At 38.0% G+C, this 20,751-nt stretch overlaps 1 protein-coding gene across 6 annotated transcripts in view; it reads left to right on the top strand.

Annotated features, from left to right (window-relative positions):
* The window catches only part of PPP1R9A (protein phosphatase 1 regulatory subunit 9A), a 146,278-nt gene that overhangs the window by 102,821 nt on the left and 22,706 nt on the right, over window positions 1-20,751 (top strand). For all 6 annotated transcript variants that reach the window (XM_040592828.1, XM_040592832.1, XM_040592831.1 and 3 more), the window contains exons 7-11: window positions 5,326-5,481; window positions 10,867-10,920; window positions 13,273-13,502; window positions 14,933-15,029; window positions 15,153-15,324. In XM_040592828.1, coding sequence (XP_040448762.1) covers window positions 5,326-5,481; window positions 10,867-10,920; window positions 13,273-13,502; window positions 14,933-15,029; window positions 15,153-15,324 — 709 coding nt within the window. The remainder of the gene's footprint in view (window positions 1-5,325; window positions 5,482-10,866; window positions 10,921-13,272; window positions 13,503-14,932; window positions 15,030-15,152; window positions 15,325-20,751) is intronic.

Below are 20,751 nucleotides of genomic sequence, written 5' to 3'. Positions count from 1 at the left end.
CAAATTCTGAGCCTCAGAGACTTTACCACAAAGACAGCAATAACATATCAGGTTTCCGGAGCAGGAAATCGGTGATCTGTGTTTGAGTCCTGGAGTCACTGCACATGACTGTGTTTTGTAGAGCTGGTCAAATCACAGGAAGAGAATGTGTGCCAGGCATGTGCAAGTCCTGCTGGTTTATCTTGCTGTGCCACCAGCTGGCTGGATTTCCTCTGTTTTGAAACTTAGCACAGTCTTCATCACAGCCCAAGCAGCATCTAGCTACTTCAGAAGGATCCAAGTTCTTTAAAATAGCAGCAGCGTTCTTGAGACAATTCTGACTTCTGCCAGCCAGCATGCACTGGACTGGAGTCAGATGCTAGATGAGAGATACTTGTTAGCCTGCTGTAGCGTTTCATTCCATTGCCTTGCAGGAATGTTACATGACAGTTATTTCTTGGGGAAGATTCACACTAATACACATAGTGTTTCCAAAAGATACATAATTTAGTATATAAGTAATCCTGAAAGAATCATAATTTACTGTATAAACGCCCTGCGGTTCAGAATCTGCTGTTATCATGGGCTGCAGTTTGTCACAGGATTGCAGGATGCTTTCAGATGCTTCTTAATTTTAAGTCTTTGAATGAAAACACAAAAACTTTGTGCAGAACTGGCAAACACTGAGAGAAAGGAGATGCCCACAGTGGGGTCCACGCAAAGACAAGCAGGATAAACATAAAACAGCTGACAGTCTGTGTTAAGCTCCCACAAGCTGAGCAGAGCCAGTAGTATCAATTATTTCTCAAGTACTACTTATGATAGACAGCGTTGGCATTTCCCAATGAGCCTGTGCTAACTACAGTAAAGCTGGGAGAGTATATTGTTTCGGGTGCTACCTCTTGATAGCCTGCTGCAGAGTTTACTCATCACCAGTTTGTCTAGCTTCCTAGAATCCCACATCCTTTCAGTTTGTTGTATCCTGTCAGAAAACAAAACTCAAAGACTTTGAAGTTGGCACTGTCTTTGTATTTCCTACTTAGTGTGTTAAGTATGACCTGAATCTGTATCCTTGACTGAAACTTTTTGACTTCCCTGTGTTAATAGTGTTCTGTGCGCATTTTAGTCAAATTCTGTCATTTCTTAGAGTTTTTGTTTGAACATGGTACTATCTTCTTTATGTTCTACAGGGAATGGTAAAAGTCACATAAAGCAGATGACCTGCTCCCCTGAAGGCTGCATATGGTGATGCAGGATGTGAAATTAATAAAATACTGCAGAATTCTATTCACTCTGTGGCCACAGACAAGTCCTTGTATGCAAGTGACATTTTAATGTATTTTAATATCACTAATAGTCATTAGAATATTTTTTCACTTAAAATTCTCATTTATCAGAACATTCTGAGAGCAAAGCAACTTCAAAACCATTGAAGAAAATCTAGACACACACAAAAAGATAAATGTAATGTGCTTGAATGTCTGACACCCAAAGAATATATTTGTTAAACAAATCTCTCAGAGAGTACGTTTTTTCCAACATCATTAATATGGAGCATTCCTGTAAAAGCGGTGATTGATACTATACCATTATATTTTCCTTTGCTCTTTTGAAAGAATTAAGTATAAACCATAAAAAAAAAAATCAAATTAAGAGTTGGACTTGAGTTATTCTTACAGTTCTTCAAATGGTGTTCCCTGGTTGTGGGAGACTTTCAGCACAAACAAAAGATTTAGCTTGATGCAGGCTTTCTTATGGTGATTTGGGGAACTTCTGTCTGCATTATCCTGGTGGCGGCTGCTGCTCCTTCTTTCTGCTTGGGAGCCTTAGGCCCATTTCAAGAATTTACAGGGCAGTTAAACAATGTCAGTAACACGTCTTCCCTTTTAAATTAGGAAATTGCAGTTCATGTTTATAAAGACAATTTCATGCTATTAACAGTGATAGCATACAGCAAAATTGAATGGCTAATATTAGAAGCTATTGCTGTGAATGGGATAAGCTGAAGCCCTAGGTGCTACTAAAATGAGAAATAGGTCTTTTGCATGCATTAATTTTGCTCACTAATACAGACTGAAGAGTCCGAGTTTCTTCTTCAAAAGCATGTAAATTTTCCTTGACTATTGAGTAAAAAAATATTGTTGTTGTCAGCTAAGAGTACAAAATGTATTGCAAGGAACCTCAGGCAGCTACAATAACAACTATTACCTTACAAGGCTTTGCTAATTTGAAGTAAAGTAACTTCTGTCTGTGCCTTGCTGCTTCTTGTAAAACACTGAGTTTCCCATTCTAGCTTACTGATTCAGGATCTGAACAACCTTTTAGTAGTTTCATGTGAAACAAAAATCAGCAGAGGTAATTTTTTCAGGGAAAGTATGTTTCGTGTAGTTCATGACATACATTTCATTTAAGCACACATCGGTTCTTTTGAACCTTTAATTTGTGTTTGATGTGATTGTAAGATTGGATCCCTTTCTTATGAAGACGAAAGCAAAAGTCCTGTTTATTTCTGTGCTCTGTAATGTGTTTGTGTCATCCTGCTGTCTTGTTTAGCAGAGCAACTGCAGTGCTTTGCTTTGATGACTAGTTTTTGCATTAATTGAAGCAAAACTGACTGTGCCTATTGACACTCACAATGTACGATTTGAAGCAAAATTTTTCTTTTGTGTTTGTTGTCAGCTGGCTGATGTCCCTCTTCAAATATGCAGAATCCTGAGGCCAGCAGAATATTGCCTGATGTTGAAATTTTCCCCAGTATAACTTAGTCCTTCATATGAGTTCGTTTTTCTTTCTGTAAGAAATACTTCTTTTTAGTTTTAAGTCTTTGGAGGAGTCTGTTTTAACTAAACTTATCTGTTTTATTCTTTTACCAAAATTGATAAATATAATTAGGATTTTACATTAAATTATTTCCTTAAAATGCACATGTAGCTGAGCCAGATCTGGTTTTTTACGCAAACTGGGCATGAGTTTAGTTAACAATCCTATTTCTGCCTCCGTTTTGCATGCTTCAGAAATTTCCTTGCCACTGCTGATGGACCTGCCAAGATGTTTTTTTCATGTAGAAATTATAATTGTGTATCACCTTATAGATTTTTTAGGGATAATGACTGCAAAATTGACAGTACATGGATTGTGTTAGTATTTTGTCCCCACAATAATTCATTTCATTGAAATCTCTTTGGTATTTTCAAGTTAAGTTGTTTGCTTCTTACCACCCTGTTGGTGTGTAGGTGGTACATGCTCCTGGAAAAAGCCAGGAGAGTTAGCAGCCTAGTTGTTGTTTTTTTTTAGCCAGTAACTGCACATAGCTGTGGGGAATAAAATAGAAACAGAAGTTACTACAAGTGTAGCGTAGCAGATGATTATGTGTATGCATATGAGATCTAGACATACAGAATGATAAATTTAATTTTAGGCATTGTCTTGCTTAGCTGAAATGCTAACATGCCTGAAAACTCCAGTGACATGAATTGTGTGTTCTTTGCTTCTGTTTTAAATATGGGAAAAAAAGAAGCAAAACCAGCTGTTAACTCTTTTTTTTTGTTGAAGACTGCTGAGATTCTTAGTGCATATAAAGTATGTAAAATAAATGGTTCATGTTTATTTCATTTGAGAATATGTAACTATTTATAGAGACATATAGAGAGATAGCTCTCCAAAGAAGTGGCTTGCATTAGCAGTGATGTTGAAAGTATGGATGGGTTATGCATGTTAGTGACTTATTTCTTTTGAATAGTTCTTTTAACATAAGATTTTACCAAATCGTTCTATGCTTTCTGTGTGTTTTGGCTTGCTTTGCTTTTTAAAACTTTAGTGCTTTTAAAAAAGGACAATATAGATTTTTCATGATCTTTTAAGGTCCCTTCCAACCCAAACCATTCATGATCATTCTATGTGCTATTTATTCAAGAAACAGTAATGTTTTATTGCAAGTATATGACCCTGTTGGAGACATACATACATCTTTTCTGTCTGTGTGTACTTGTATACCTAGACTTAATGTGCTTTCATGCACTGCTTTTTAGTTCAGAGAGATTCACATAGGCCTAAACAAGAGCAGGGAAACTAAATGAAGGTGGGAAGTTGAGATTCAAACTGTTGTTCAGACATCTGAGTTCTTACCTGTTGTTTTGAAAAGTTCTTTCAACAAAAAATGACACTAATAGATAATCCTGGCACTACTGGGAATATACTTCTGATAATGATATTATGTGCCTTCATCTCAGGACCTGAAAGCTAATGAACAAAAACTTGAGTAGTTCTGTCAAAATTTTGGTGCTAGTACTGTATAAACATGAGAAGGACTGCACCCCTTCCCCCCACCCTTCCTTTTCCGTGTATTTATTGAGTCCCAAGCTTTATAAATCCAGATGTGGCCCTGAGGGAGCTGTTTGCTTTATAATATGTTTGCATAGCTCTTTGCATAGCCAGCAGGCTATTTGTGATCCGTTTGCAATGTACTCCAGCTTCCAGAGGGAGCCCTGCTGAAGCGACACAGTACCCAGCCACCTTAGGCATGGGGAGAGATGAGCACAGGTGTATGTGCAGAAGATTGTCTAGACAACTTGGGGTTTAATATTGCTAGCCTTTTCTTTTCAGTATTATTGTTGTATTTTGTTAAATCTTGGGATACTGATTGTAGCTTATGATTTTTAAAAATTCTGTTTTCTCAGCAAATGGCTCACATCTCATGGTTTATCAGCCAAAGAAACACCCACATTTTATGTTTAAAACTAGCTAGAATCAGCTTCTTATTCAGGGTGAAAATTAAGTAAACTCTGACTTTAGTCTCTGAGCTTGTCTCTGACACTCGGTTTCTTTTTCCTGCTGTTGTCTTTCTGTGTGGGTATGACTTTTCTATCGTTAATTTGTTTATAAAGAACAAACCAGTAGATTTTCAAATTCAGCATGGAATATCATTGGAGAATTAACTTCCTCCAGATGGCTTATAAAAGACTAATGGAGATCCTGTTGGTTCTATTCTTCTTTTAATTCTGTTTGGAAAAGAGTCCTTGTTAAATCTGAGATAAATCTGGAGAGGTCTTCCTACAGAAAAGAGACCTCACTTGGAAAATGATGAAAACCATTGAAATACAGAGCCAGTAATACTTAAGTACTAAATTCTTAGTGCTTAAGACACTGTTTTCTCATCTCTCTTAATGTTCTGAAATACTACTGTGGAGTTCTGTTGTGTAGAAGTCATAAATACTGGGACTATAGCTGAAGAAAAGATAAAACCGTTTTTTGTATGCAGTGTGCTGTGTTTGCACAGTAGCTTAATTACTGTTTGAATTCTCTGCCTAATAAGGATAACTGGAGTTTCTTAAATGCTGTAAAATTAAGACAGGGGAATATGCTACAGATGAAGAAGATGAAGACATGGGACCTGTTCTTCCAGGAGGTGACATGGCTATTGAAGTATTCGATCTCCCTGAAAATGATGACATGTTTTCCCCCAGTGATGTGGACACCAGCAAGCTTACTCACAAATTCAAAGAAGTAAGTTACAGATAGAAAATATTCCTGAAATATCTCACTGGAATTAAATTTCTAGTCACCTCATTGCTCAGTACTTGTCTTTTCTCTTGAAAACTAGAGTTGATGTCTAGCTGTTCGTGTACTTGGTACTTTTGAATGACTCAAAAAGTTCTGATTTAAAGAAGCAGAACTGTTTGGAGTTGTTTCAGCATCAGCTTTCAGGTGACTGTTGCATTGATAGAGGGTAATTTACAATTTTAAGTTCTCAGTAGAGAAGTTATTCTGCCTCAGCACTTAGTTTGCATTTTTTGACCAGGAGGGCAAGGTGCAAGTTAATTCATTACTTTAATTCATTACTGGCAGACTGCTGCTGCTTTTTGTTATTGTTGTTGTTTGTTAAGATTCTAATCAAAAGTGGTCAGGAGAACAAACAGCAAATGCTAAATTTCAGTGAAAAGGGACATGTGGAGCTCATCATTTCACAGCAACTTGTCAATATACAGCAGTATTATATGTTTGGGCATGTGTTTAGAAAGATGCTGTATTGGGGAAGCAGGCATATTTCAAGCTGGCATTTTACCAAACTCTGTGGTTACAGAGTTTGAGTAGCATCTGCTGGCGCTAACTGGGGCTTGAACCAGTGGTGTTTCTTGTGGTCATTGAATTAATATAACTTAATATACCAAAGAGCTGAGAAACATTTCTTCTGTATTTGAGGCTGTGCTTTTGATGTGGTTTATTGCTGAGCTTTCCTGAATTCTGATGCAAATGAAGACACGAGACAGTTTGGTTTATCTAAGCCCACAGTAATGGGCTGAGTGATGACAATAAAGAACACTTTTTAAATGATTTGGGCAACAGAACCTGTTGCACCCTTTTTGTCCTCCTTCCCCATCCCTTCACTCAAACCAAATATTTTATCTTCTATAAATATGTTGTTAATACTCTCTAGTTAGAGTAACGTATTGGAAGTATTCAGTCAATGAGCAACCACTCCCTTTTCTGCTGATAACCCTTTTCAATTTTTGGATGCCCACTTTTTTTCATAATTTTTTCTTGATAGTTTTTTACTTCACTTAAATGATAATTTTCTCACCGCATATTTCAAGTTCCAGGGTACTATGCAAATTAGCAGGACAGTCTACTTCATTTTCTAATGCTTTGCATCATACATACTGACAACTTTCTCAAAGTGGTGGGAAGATGTTACCATTCGGGTTGTGCCAGTGTACCAAGACTACGGAAACCACAGATGGGCAAGATAGTCACTTTTGAATAAATTACCTGTAAAACTATGTTTGAATACAGTTTCCCTCAGCTCCGGGCTATTGCCATACTTGAGTGTGTCCAATGTGATTTGAAGGTATTTGCAAACCTGTCTGGTGCAGTGGCCTCAAAACGCTGGTGTAGGGAAGATCAGATGAAGGGACTGTGGGATCCTCCAATTTAAGTGCAGATGAGAGCCTGAGCAGAAAGCATTAAATGCTTATGCTAAGAGTGGACTCTTTTTCACTAACCCACGCAGTTACTGCTGTTAGAAGCATGCCACTTTTGTTTCGCTGTTTGCATTTAATAGTACACAGCTGCATTTTGTTGGCTGCTACAGAGTGAGTACATGTATTTTTCTTGGTATTTGCCCTGAATTCTTTCAACACTAGAGGACTTGTTCATGATCACGCTGCACAAGCCCACACAGTGTTTTCTGGAATTGTATTTAAAGAATAACTGTTCTTTCTTGTTCTTGCTCCAGAGATTAATGAAAGTATTAAACAAGTGGGTTGGACATAATCTTTAAGCATAATAGTTTGACCTAATTAATTGAATTCAGGCTTTGCAATGAAAAATGTGATCACATACTCTGAGAGCACTCTTATTTGAAATGCCTTGCTTTTGGAAGGAAGGTCAGAAGAGAGATAGCATTCCTGGGTGAATCACTGTACTCCTGCAAATGTTGTTTTCCTGGATGTAAAACAGGAAAAATGGGAGTGATGTTCCTTAACTACTTTGAAAGAGCTAGACGGTTTATTTTAACTGTGATGATTGAAGAGAGACAAGATAGGGAGAAGGGACACCTTATGGAAGTATTAGGTATTATATGTCATGTCTTAATGAAATATATGAAAAATTATTATTATATGCAAAAAATACAATTATTATATAAAAATTGTCATGGAGATTATTACATTCCATTGGGTACTTTCTTTTCCACTGTACTCTGGATATTTTAACATTTGCTGGCTTTTAATCCCGTTCTACCTTTTGCGGTCTTAGATGAATTAGATCCATTTTCTCTGTATATCTTGTTTTTTGTAAAAAGTTGTATTGTCGTGAAGAAGCTTAATTGGCTTTACAAGATATCTTTGAAAAGGAAATGTGCTAAAAAATATGCAAAATGTCTTTGTTAAAAAGAAACTTTCACAGTTTTACATTGACTTAGAAAACATAAAGATACAAAACAGTATCTGCCAAGAATTTTTCTGACATGATACGGGACATAGATAGAAGAAGGTATTTCTGCTCCCCTATTAGTAAATTTGCTTAAAATATTTTAAGTATGGAATCCAGATTTGCTTGCCAAACAGTTGACCTTGCCTGTTGTTCAATCTAACTTACAAATGTGTTAGTATTTCACATCTATTCTGCAAGCATAATTAGTTCTTCAAAAAGAAGTAAACAAAGAAAAAGGTAGATGTCCAGCTACCCGTTTCTCTGTTCAGCAGGAAAGTGTCTTTTTTCTTCTGCCTCAGTGGGATCTGCTGTACCATGTACTGATTCAATGATCTGACTGGGTGCTCAGTATTCATTTTTTTAACTTAATAACAGAGGGTATAAAAATAACTGTTAAAACCATCTGTACCTGAGCAGATTGTCATTTATGCAACAATTTGGAGTTTATTTGTATGTAATAATAAGCTGTTTAAGTGCTGCTTTTGGGTTTGTGGGGTTTTAGAAGAGATGGGAATGGACTGTAAGCAGGTAGCCTAAGGCTTTGAGTCTTGGCCATTTGATTTCATTATTAACTCTGCAAAGGGCAAAGTCTAGCTCATCTGTCCTTCCCCTGATTTTATCGCAGTCCCAAACAATGAGGTAGCATAAATAAGCAAATGTCTGGGCACTTTATGAACACCATAACATTTTGAGATGTTTTTTTCGTAATTTTTCACTACTAACAGAAATGGAATGGTAAGAAAAAACAGTTTTCAGTCTCTGAAAATTGCAAATCAGAGGTTGGATTGCATGAGCTCAAAAATTGCAAGTAACATCTTGCAAATGCTAATTAAAGTATCTCCTTAGTTTCCTCTATATTTATAGTTACAGAAAGGTGAATATCCTTCTTGGCTTCTTGGCCTACTGGGTGGAGTAGCACCACTGGCCACTTCTTGTCGTTAACACCAGCTCCAGGGCTGCCAAGTGCCCCGTTCCCAGCTGCACTGGCATCTTTCCGTCCTGGACCAGTACCTCTGCTCTCACGTGGCACTTCCTCAGGAACCCCATGTGGTCCCCGGGTTAGCTGCGTGCTTGGGGCAGCTTTGGTCTGGCCCCATGTATGTTCCACCTGCCAGTGCCTCCACGTTCTACACGTTTCTGCAGGCTGTTATAGTCAATGACTGGTTTCATATGAAATGAAATCATACATCTGCTCTTACTGAGCACTTGCAGATTCGTAACACTTTGCAGGGCTAAGTCAAAAAATGAGTGGAAGTAGTAGATGGTCCTGGGGACTAGAAGTGCTTACAGTCTCCTCTAAAGACAGTGACCAAGAAATGAAAGAAGATTCCTAAACTGTTCCTCAGGTGATACTGGTTGCATCAGCGTCTCCTTTATTACTTTCAGCATGAATTCAGTAATTCTCTGCTAGAAAAGACTAGTTTATGCACTAGATCAGTTAAGGCTGATTTGCAAATCAAACTGCATCAGAGAGTGTGCATTTCCTATGCCACAAGAAGTGCATTCAAGAGGCCCTGAGAAAAGGGAATTTCAAAAGTAGCCTTTCTCAAAGGTACTTGCACCAGTCAGCTCTGTGATGGCACTTGTTATTTTGAAAATTACTCCCATCCTCCAGAAGAGCATGTATTTTCTAACAGCCTGGTCTTCAAGAATATAGCTATTGCTTCACCACAGATTCTGGTTCAGTACTCCATTAGCTTAACTTAAACTGTTCCCAAAGGCTCCTGTTAGTCTTGTAAGAGGAGTAACGCCCATGTAAAACATGCTTTTCTGTAACTATTCCTGGTATTCATAAATAATGGACAAAGCCTTTGCCTCCATGACAGTGCCAGCTCGAGCTGTAATTCAGGTTTTGCTCTTGCCTTCAACTACTTACCCAACACACGCAAGTCACTGATCCAGATTAAATAGTGCTTTAGATTTAAGGTTTTGTGGCCTGTCAGAAGCTTGTCCGTGTGGCCTGCTTTAAATCGTAAAGCAGCAGGGATTTGGGTGCAGACCAGTACTGGGTGCATGTGCATGATCATTTCCATTTGGATTAGGGTTATATTGTTGAAACTGTAGTTTGATTCATACTTCAGAGTATTCTTGGAGCCTGTGAATAGCAGACCTTCGGGGTGAAACTAAAGGTGTTTCAGGACATTGACTAATACATTCAAAGAGCTAATGAGTACTCACTCCAGAGGATCAGACTAATGTAGGTTAGTCCAAAGGCAATCATCCTGAAGAGTGTGCAGGTGGATGCCAGGTCCTCAGCACCGACCCTTTCGCTGTACAGATGCACTGTTATTGTGACATGCTGCTTGGTAACGTAACTACAACCTTTAGTACACTGCCTGTGCTGTTAATCTACTTGCAATCATTTTGTGTGCTTGAATGCTGTTGGCTGTTTTTTAGTTTCTGCGTGTAACTGCTCTCACTTGAAATCACCAGCTTGAACAAAATAACTCCAGCTAATGGTGGAGAAGGATAACATCAGTTTACCTTTTTTCTTGCATGAAATAAATGTGTAGAATCTTCCCTCAAGCTTTTCCTGACTTCTTGAGTTGTTAAATCACTTACTTCCATATTTGCTTTTTTGTAACATGCCTGCTTTAATCAATGCAGTGGGACTTTCTGACAGCACTGGGACGTATTTCACGTTCACATCAGAGAGCAAAGCCCAGCAGGATAACATCATTTTTTGCTTTTTTTTTAAGCATAAGACATTTGGTTTTGCTAAACAGATTGGATGTTCTGATTTGAAATTATGAGTGGTTAGACGGCATCCTATCTTTAATTAGGTTGCACAGACTGAGTCATTTTGCAAGCTAGACATTTTAATTTACAATCTACTGCACTGCAGCACTCTTCAAGGCCTTCTGCTATGTAATAAGGTATTCAACTTGCAGTATAGGCTTTAAAATACTGGAGTACTCTCTGTGACTTCACTTGTTTATTTTATATTTTCAATTTTAGTTGCAAATCAAACATGCAGTTACAGAAGCTGAAATTCAGAAGCTGAAGACAAAGGTAAGAATCAATATATGGTTAATACATGCTGGTTTTTTCCTCTCATGCAAAATCAGATCTAAAGACATGTATCTTTATGTGGGTGGAGAAGTCAACATCCTTATTAAAGGCTGATTAAGAATCACAGTGGCTCAGCTAAATCTTGTCTTGGTGTGTGTTCTCTAGTCAAAGTTTCAAGTAAAATCTTAAGTGCTGCTATTAAGAGAAACTGCCAACTTGTGTAGCTTCAATTAAACTTACATTTTAAGGGGTATCGTAATGATTAAATGGCAGATTTCTAGTTTTACAATTCTAATGCATTTTCTCATGTATTTAAATATATTTTAAAATTATATTGAATAATCAAGTCTAAGTTCATAGCTTTTTAAAAAAATTTACCAGTGCTGTTAAAGTATCCTGTTTATGCTAGTTTCCTTTTTTGACAATTTTAACCCCCCTGTAATTTATTCAAAGGTATTTACTAGAAATTGCTTTTTATATACAGAAGAAAAAGTGCTGTTTCATGTTGTTGCAGTTCTCTTTAAAAGATAGTCTACAAAGAAAAAAGCATACCAATTTAAGAGAAAACAGTACCTCACAATCAGTAGCTAGTTACTAGATTGCATTTGCTGTAGCAGTAGAAAGGAATTGTATTTTTTTGTACTAGGGTAACCTTTATGGGAAGTCAACTGATCATTCGGTTGTAGAGTAATGTTAGGTTTTATAATGACATCCTTCTACTAGAGTTTGACTACATTATAAAGGAAATAAAAAGAAGAGAAAGAGAAAATTGTACTTAAGAAAAGATTTTAAATTATTATTTCTTTCCAGCAACATTTGCATTCACCGTGTATTTTGCAGTGTCTATCAAATCTGTACAAATTATTGCTAAAACCAAATCCGAAGTGCAACTGTTTTCTGTAAGGGCAATTTCTGTTGTACTGTTTCAGTTCAGAAAGTCAGAAATCTTTTCTTCCTCTGCTTTCCAGTTCCAATCTAGCAATCAGAGCGACAGGGTCAATCCCTTGGGATTGTGCCAATCCCCATTGACTTGCTGGCAGTGATGCGTGGGTGTAAACATTCATCTGTGCAAATCCATTTGCAAGATCAGGGTTAATGTGCCTTTTTGTGTTGGACCTTTTTACCAAAGAAAATATGGCTAGTTTAGGTGTATTACTAATAAAACTGCAAACAAGTTCTTTGTGTGTGTGTCATCCATGATGCTAGCGGAACTGCCTAGAGCAAATTAAAGTCTTGATAATTAAGCAGGCATGTTAAGGCATTTTTTTGTTTTCTGTAAATTCTGGTGGCTAAAATATACAAACTGCTGAACAACCCTACCCTTATTCAGCACCAAACAAACCTGCAGCTAGCTTCTTCAGTTGGGAAGTGAGAAGCCTAACACAAAAAAAATCTTAAGAAAAAAAACAGCAAAGGAGCTAACATAATAAACTTGGCAGTAAAATTCAGTCATCTTTGAGGTCATGTGGAAAAGGTCATGGGATTCACTGGTGCCAGATAGTGGAACTGCACTGGTCATAGAGTTAAGTGGTCCTGATGTGTTTGGCAGAATTAGCACCTGAAATCTTCCAACAGCGAGGACATATTTTCCGTTTCATATTAGCTCCTTACAACACAGTAAGTGAGTTTAAAGAAAACAAGAGTAATATAACAGGTTCTTTTTGTCCTCATAGTAGTTATAGCTTCAGTATTGGGTGCCGAACTCTGTGCTGGCTTAAATGAAAAATGATTCTAGGTTACAACCCAGTGTTAAATTTTGAATTATGGTCTAGCTCTTTTGTTTGGCTTTCTAGATTAAGCAAGATTATGATATGAAAACACACATTGTAAGAATTCAATAGAATTTCTAACGTGGGTAAAAAAAGCAGATAGTTAGATTAGATGCAATTGGCTTTTTTCCTGTTGTTTTCTAAATTGTTCTTAAATCAAATATAGAACCTGGAAATCTGATTCCCCCCCCCCCCCCCCCCCCCAAATAAGAAATTTCATCACTTTATGAAAGTGTATGAATGCTTTATAAAACCTGAGCCACGTGCATAGTGCTGACGGATTAACCCTGCACTTTGCCTGAATATTCCACTATTGACATTTTTAAAGTGTGTTAGTATAACCCAGAGAAGCGTAGAGGCTGCACTGAAACACATGGAAAAGGCTCTACTTTGTTTTATGAGGAAGTATAATGTATACATGGGCCTGGGTTTTTGTCCTGGAATGCTCTTTTCACTGCTAGCATATTACTGTTACAGTTACTAATTCACTGATTTTCACTATTCATGTTGCCTGAATCGATCCTAAACTGTTGGGCTGCACTTTGCAGCTTTTTACTGACTGCATCTACACTGTTTTGTTCAGCTGCAGGCTGCTGAGAATGAGAAGGTGAGGTGGGAATTGGAGAAGAACCAACTCCAGCAGAACATTGAGGAGAATAAAGAAAGGATGATGAAATTAGAGAGTTACTGGATTGAGGCACAAACCCTGTGTCACACAGTGAATGAGCACCTCAAGGAGACACAAAGCCAGTATCAGGCTCTGGAGAAGAAATATAACAAGGCAAAGAAATTAATCAAGGATTTTCAGCAAAAGTAAGCAGCTACACCAGGCTCAGCAAATGACTTAGTGGCCAGATAGGAAACACGTATGAGATACGGTTTACAATATGAAACCCTCTATTAAACTCCTGTAAAACCTCTGTAAAACTCCTGTAATGTAAACACTGTTTTTCAGATTTTTTCCCATGAAAAACATGGGCTCTTTATTATGGAAAAATGTTAGTAGTGTTCAAGTATTAGTTTAGTATTGCTGAAAAATAGTAATATAACTAAATAAAGACTTAGTCTGTAGTATTCCAGGTTGTCATGTTTCAGAATTACTAGATAATGTGTTTGCAAACAACCAAGAGTAATGATAGTTAAGCATTTCATTATCAAGGTTTGCAGTAATTTGTATTAGTATTGTGTCAGCTGGATTCACTCCTGCTGTGTACTAATGTAACATCAAAAAGAAAATTGTTTTGTTACATTTTACATTTCATTTTTCTTCTTCTCGTAGATGCCAAGAATGTTTGAGCTGAGTTGAGCTAACTGATGGTTACCTGGCCCCCTCTGTTTCATGTGGTCCCCTCTCCCTGATGGCTAGCAAGAATAGTAACATCTTACATTTCCATAACAGCTTCCATTCCCCCAAATATTTTTTTTTTTTTTGCAGCAGCTTTTTCATTTTCTGCTGAAATATACTCATTTAAAGAAGAAAATTCAAAAACATACAGCATGTCAAGTGACAACTGGGATTGCAGAAATGAATATCCTGTCCCATTAAAAAGGGGGTTAGATAATCAAAATGTCATTACCCATCTTGGAATTTTGTGATTGTTCCACAGCTAGCTGGCATCGTATGTGCTTTCTATCACAAATGTCTTAGATTTTCAAAGTAAAAAGAAATAGAGAAAATAGCTAGAGTGAGCTTGGATAGCCTTTTTGTTGTTATTCTGCTTTATGTTAGTTAAAGATCTAGTCAGTTGTTTTTAACTATCTCAGATACCTAAAATCACCTAACAGATTTCCTTATAGCTTACTAGAAAACTAGATTTGGAAACTTACGGATGTCCTTTCTGTGAAGGAGTGCAGTCATACTCTAATAAAACAGAGATTTTGCTCCATTTCCTGTAACAGAACACAGGATTAACTAAGCTAACGTTTTTGTTGTAAATATGGATTATGAAAAAAAAAAGTTGAACTGGTTTGATTATAAGTTAGAACAACTGAGATACTATTCTTTCCCAGATAAATTCCTCTTACCATTTTTATATCTTCAGCTAGCATATTCACTTAGACTAAGTAATAGTTTAGGGTTTTGTCCTAATTGCAGTTTCACACTTTTTACTGGGTTAGTAATAAATGACTTGTCAAAGACAGATTTTTGTGATGCATAGCTTAAGATATATCAGAACATTTTATTTCCTGTTTGAAGCTTATTGCTTTGATGACAGCAAATACATCTTTTTTTTTTCCCTAAGAGAACTTGACTTCATCAAACGCCAGGAAGCTGAACGAAAGAAAATAGAAGATTTGGAGAAAGCACACCTTGCAGAAGTTCAAGGTTTACAAGCTCGTGTGAGTAGTATTTACTCTCATATTTGAAGAATGAGACGATTCTGTCTTACATGCTGGAAAAAAACCTGCATCTCATAGATATATGTTTGTGTTACGGGTAACACCGCATTGTATTTCTTTCAGATACGAGACTTGGAAGCAGAAGTTTTCAGACTAATGAAGCAAAATGGGAGCCAGGTTAACAATAACAACAACATTTTTGAAAGGCAGACATCTTTTGGAGAAGTTTCTAGAGGAGACCCACTGGAAAATCTAGATACTAAGCAAATGTCCTGCCTGGATGGCTTAAGTCAAGGTTTGTTTGAACCAAACCATAACTCCTATTAATATGTATGTAAATAGCATGGTTATCATTTAGGATTTAAAAGAAACAGTTAATAATGCAAGGATGTTGTTATTTTTCTGAAATTCAATATCTAATGGCAGCTGTATCAGAGTTATATCAAATAACGCTAATACAGAGTCCAGAGTCCCAGAATAGCTGTACAATGCATATTCTTAAAGAAAAGGAAGTGACTAAGTGCTAATAAAGCAAAGATCATTACTGATTTCTTAAAACCTCCAGTGGGATGCCATAATGTTTAGTTTTAATTTGATGCTTCTGGTACATTAATAAAGTAGGAGAAAATTGTGTTTTCTCCTGTGTTCCTAAATCTGTCATTAATTACCCAACCAATGAAGATCAAACAAGAAAAAAGTTACCAGAATGAAAAGAAATATGTTAAATCTACCATTTTGAATGGATCTCTACAGGTACTGATCTCACCTTGGTGCAGACATTGGAAGGAACCATGTAGGTTGCACTCACCATTTCTCAGGATGGAACTTTTTGTGAATAAAATGCAGATTTTTCACTAGCACATTAATTACAAATTTTATTCAGCTATAACATGGCCTGATTTACAACATAAGGCTTGTAAGACACTGTTCTGGATTACCAAAGAGCCAAAACAATTTGTGGCAACACTGAGCTCTGAGCTGTCAGCAAGGTGACTGTGACCTTTACTTGTTTTGCTTAGGAAAGATAGTTCCCACTTTTCAGGCTGTGCCAGTGAAAACATACAGATAACTTCCACAGCTTTTAAGTTCCGTAATTGTGAGTGGCTCCTCACTGTTGAAGTATATGCAGAATTAAAGCCAATTTTAGGTCCACAGCCTCGGAACAAAATTGTTTGGCACAGGAGCAGTACTTACTGTGTATTTAGTAACATCTGTGAAATCAGGTATTGGAGGTGATGAGATTCTGACAAGGGAGCACCAGAGTCTATTCCTCTATAGGTTTTAATTTTGAATAAACTATAATATTTATTTCTCTGGTGAAAAAAAATGCACTACATTACCAAATAATTTCTAGCAAGCACAGAGGTGTTTTATTAAAATTGATATTTTAGCTGTTATTTCATGTGTGGACCTGAACAATATTGCTCTGCAAACAGATCAATGTGAACTATGCTTTTAACAAACTATGTGTATAAAAAAGAGCTAGTCTTGCTGAAATGGTATCTAGATGTTATGAACACCTTGTGGAATTGGTTTCCACAAGTCTTCACAGAACTGTCTCTTTCTAGCGAGTGTTTGTTGTATTGAAATCTCTGAAGTTCAGAAGAGCACTCAGCATGACAGTAAAGGCTGTATTTCTGCCCTAGGGACTCAGGAACTGTTACAGAGTATTTCATACTTGGCAACACTGTTAAGAGAAAACCTTCTAGTAGTTTGCATCAGGAGAGGAGAGTGTGTGTTTTTTTACCCAACTCACAAAAAACGTGTTTTTACTTACTGCTGTAACAATGGCAACACACGTCCGTGGCCCAAGAGCTGAAATCCAGGAATTTCCACATGTAAAAAAAAAATCTTTGTAAAATTATTTCTAAGAATTTGAAATACTTTGGATAGCATTAAAACTCTCTGTGTCAGTACTGTCAAATAATATACTTCAATTTATCTATTCGTATGAAATTTTTCATTTTTCAAGAGCTGCCAATTTTCTTTGCAAAAATGTTCCCCTGGGGAAATGTTACCAGTGTTCAGGACTTCTGAGAGTTAGAATAGATGATCTGTGAACTCAAATGCCCAAGCTTAACCACCTGAATACAAACACAGATTATTTGCTAGGAAAAACAGGCAATCAGCAGTGATTTTCTGAAAGCAGAAGCATAGTTAGACCTTAGATTCCAGTCTGGATTTGTGTTTTTAACAAGAGAAAAGAAAAGCCCTTTTTTAAAATAAGAGGTCTCTAAACATACTGTAGCACTCTTTGACTTCCATATACCTTTTCCAGTAAATTCTGTATCAGAGTCTCTGAGGTCTGTATCAGACAGCAGTGTAGTGAAACTTGCTCTGCAAAGAGCCTATGTCTCCATATCACCCTTGGGTAAACCTTTTAAGAAAAGGACTTGCCATTGTCTAGTAATACTAGTCACTAATAATTAGTGTATTTGCTAATCAACTCATGGATGTTTGCAGAGGAGCTATAAAGGGCAGGGGAGACATCCATGATGGCTTCGGAGGGTGGGCAGAGTTCCTCCGGGTGCAGCGTGTTGCGCACACCGTCTTTGTGATGTTCACATAAGCGCTCCAGTCTCTTTTCTGGCTTTTGTTTGGCAAGTAGAACACACGCTTCCTTATCAAGCCTCAGTGTTAAGTTTGTGGGGTCGGACTGCATGTGCACAGGCACAACCCATAATTTTTATTGTGAAGTTTGCAGACCTGTCTTCCCTCTAAAACTCAGGTTATGTAAAAATATGTGTTTTAATGAAAATGATACCAAGTATATTTTTTGCTTCAGTGTGGTCTGAGGTGTTTATTACATTCTTGCATGGTAGTAGATTTGGGAAGAAGTAATGGATGCAACTTGATGGTCACATAGATACAAGCATAGCTGTTCCTGCCACTGCAGGTGCTCCAGACGTGTTAGCATCATGCCAGACAGTATGACTCCTCAGGCTGGATCATAACCTCATACTGGGTTTGAGAGGCTGCCAGTAACATCAGTGGAAGTTAGAAAATCAAAGCTGTTGTGGCCCACAGAGTTCTTCCTTCGCTTTGCTGAGGAATATTAGAAGCCTGAGGATTATGTTTCTTTTACAAATACATGATTTATTCTGAGAGTCCAGAAAAACAGATAAAGTGCATTGTAGCTTTCTGGTTTAGTGGTCACGAGCCGTGTAGAGAATCGAGCTATTCACTGGAAGGCAGGCAGTGGTTTGAAATCTAAACAGCTCAGTGCCGGTGCCAACTTTGACAGTATTTGCTGGTCTCTGAGCAAATGCCTGTTCAAGCCACATTAATGGCTATATTTTCTGGGTGTCTTGGGATCCCCAGGAGTGCATCAGTTTAAAGAAGGAGATTTTGCAATCTATCAGCTTGTATAATGGAAAAACAGTGGGAGGACAGGCGAGCTCTTCCCCACTCTACAGTGGTACCGAAATAATTCACCTGGAAGCCCACTGGAGTCAAGTGGTTGAACGCCTGCTGAAAGAAAGTCTAATTACATTGTCTCCGAGAGCAAAATAAAACCTGTTGTGACTTTTACATGAGAGATTTATCAGGCTCCCCAGTGCGTTGGGAGGTTCCTAGAGAAACGCGTGGGGTGCGTGTTTGTGCTGAGGAGCAGCAAGGGCCAGCAGCTCTCCGAAGGAGAGGCAGCTGGGACCGAGGACGACAGCACATGTGGCTGGAGCAGAGACCGCCTGACAGAGCCCACTCCCACTGCACCCAAGTGTGTTGAACAGGGAAGGTCCAGTGATGGAACCCAGGGTCAGCTGGGATCCTGGGCAAGTTCGTAGTGGTGAGGCAGGCCTGAGAGCAAGCTGAGAAATCTGTCCCTGGGTTGTGGCTCAGGTCCAGACCCACATGGCCTGAGAAGAAATCCCAGCGTAAATGCAGCTTTGACATAGGATGGAACCCCCTGCCGATGCTGTAAGAGCTCGCTTTTTGCAGCAGGCTGAACTGTGGTAGGTACCTGCAGCGCGAGAGCAGCAGTGGGTGTGAGCAGCCCAGCTGTGGGGTGCAGGGAGCAGTAAGCTCCAGGCCCAGGTAGTATTGCTTTAACGAGGCCAATATGAGCACTTCCGTGGTGATCCGTTTGCAGTGCTGTGTTGATAGTTTGCATAATTTCAGCAGCGAAAGGAATGGATGTATGGAAGTGTGCACACCTGAAAGAACAAATGTAAGCAGTTCAGGTGATGACAACGTGCAGTTATCCTATCGCGTACTTACGACAGAAACATAATTACAAGTCAGACAATGCTAATGATTCTGTAGTGTCATCTGAATCTGGAATTTAACTCTTACATAAGGAAGAAAAGCAAAACATGGTACTGGAAGTCTTTGCAGTGCTTTAAGACAGCATAAATGTGCAAAAATAAAAACAAGTTTGAATGAGTCTTACCCCTCAGTGTACCTACTGACATACTCACTCGCCTGTGGCTCTGATTTCAGAAGACAGTTTGAGCTAAACTAACAGATCATTACTGTTGAGATGGGAGACCCCACGCCATCCCTGCCTTTCTCCAGCCACCTGGTTCTACCTCTTCCATTGCCCTGTTCCAGCATTTACACACTTGTGTACACACACTGTTTCAATGAAAGAACAGAAAACTGACCAAGAGGGGAAGAGATTGGAATGTCAGACTAAAATTGGATAGTTTCTGCTTTGTCAGTCATTTGAATCAGCAAGCTGCAGTCTGGATCCTGGGGGACTCAGAGCCCAGGGGTTTGTGACAGCAGGAGGAAGAGTCAGAGCTCTCCGTTTTGGAGTGGGGTAAGTCACCGAGTCAATTCCACTTGGTGAAATCACATTCTCTGAGACTGAAAGTCAGGATGCCATGGAAAGCAATGAGAAGAATTTCAGCTTTGTTGAATTCAATCAGTTTCTTCATTGGATTCAGTGAAGCTAAGATGTCTCCGTTTATATTTGTTTAAAGCAAAAATATCTGTAAGATCAGCTTCTAATTAATTAGTGTGTTATGAATGCAGTACTTAGACAAGTAAATCTAACAGATTCTGGTTTGATTTGCACTGTGAGGGTTGCAAAAAAAAAAAAAAAAAAAAGTTACAACCGTAGAGAATTTCCTCATCTGGTGTAATATGTGAAAACACCTTTTAAAATGTGTTTTGTCTTACTGCAGCTTTGTAAAATGTTAAATTTGCTGAAATACTCAGATTTCATTTGGCTGGATGATTGGTAGCCAAGAAAAGTGCTGTCATGTTAGGTCTATTTGTAGAGGCAAGGCATATGTGAAGTGTTTAGTATACTGGGCCCACAAAGCATTCAGGAATAGGGTGACTTTGAACCTAGGCAGATAAGATGGTTTCATTGTTTGATTTTTTTTAAGTGAATATTTCCCCACTTTTCATGTATCGCATTATGGTGTTTGGGCAGTAGATCAAAGGGGAAAGATCTGAAACTGCTTTGCCTTCAATACCAAAGAAATAGGTTTTCATAATTTTTCCAGCAGAAGGTTATATGTACAAAGACAGCAGTGAATATGTGTGAGAGTGACAGTGTCCAGCTTTTTTCTGATGGTTATATAAAAACGCAGCAGTGGGGTTTGTTTTTTTTTTCCATTTTGTTATTTTAAAGTACATATGGTAAAAGACAATATCTGCACAAACCCTAGACCTTCAGAAAATGCAGCAGTTTTGTAGAGGTAAGAAGTGGGAGAGTAGAGTACATCTCCTGGCTTTCACCTGGATCTTCTGGTTGGGTTTTGTTAGGGTA

The sequence above is a fragment of the Falco naumanni genome, chromosome 4, assembly GCF_017639655.2.
Source record: "Falco naumanni isolate bFalNau1 chromosome 4, bFalNau1.pat, whole genome shotgun sequence".
Taxonomy (NCBI): Eukaryota; Metazoa; Chordata; class Aves; order Falconiformes; family Falconidae; genus Falco; species Falco naumanni.
The sequence above is the reverse complement of the archived record's forward strand: the minus strand, read 5'-3'. Positions and strand labels throughout refer to the sequence as shown.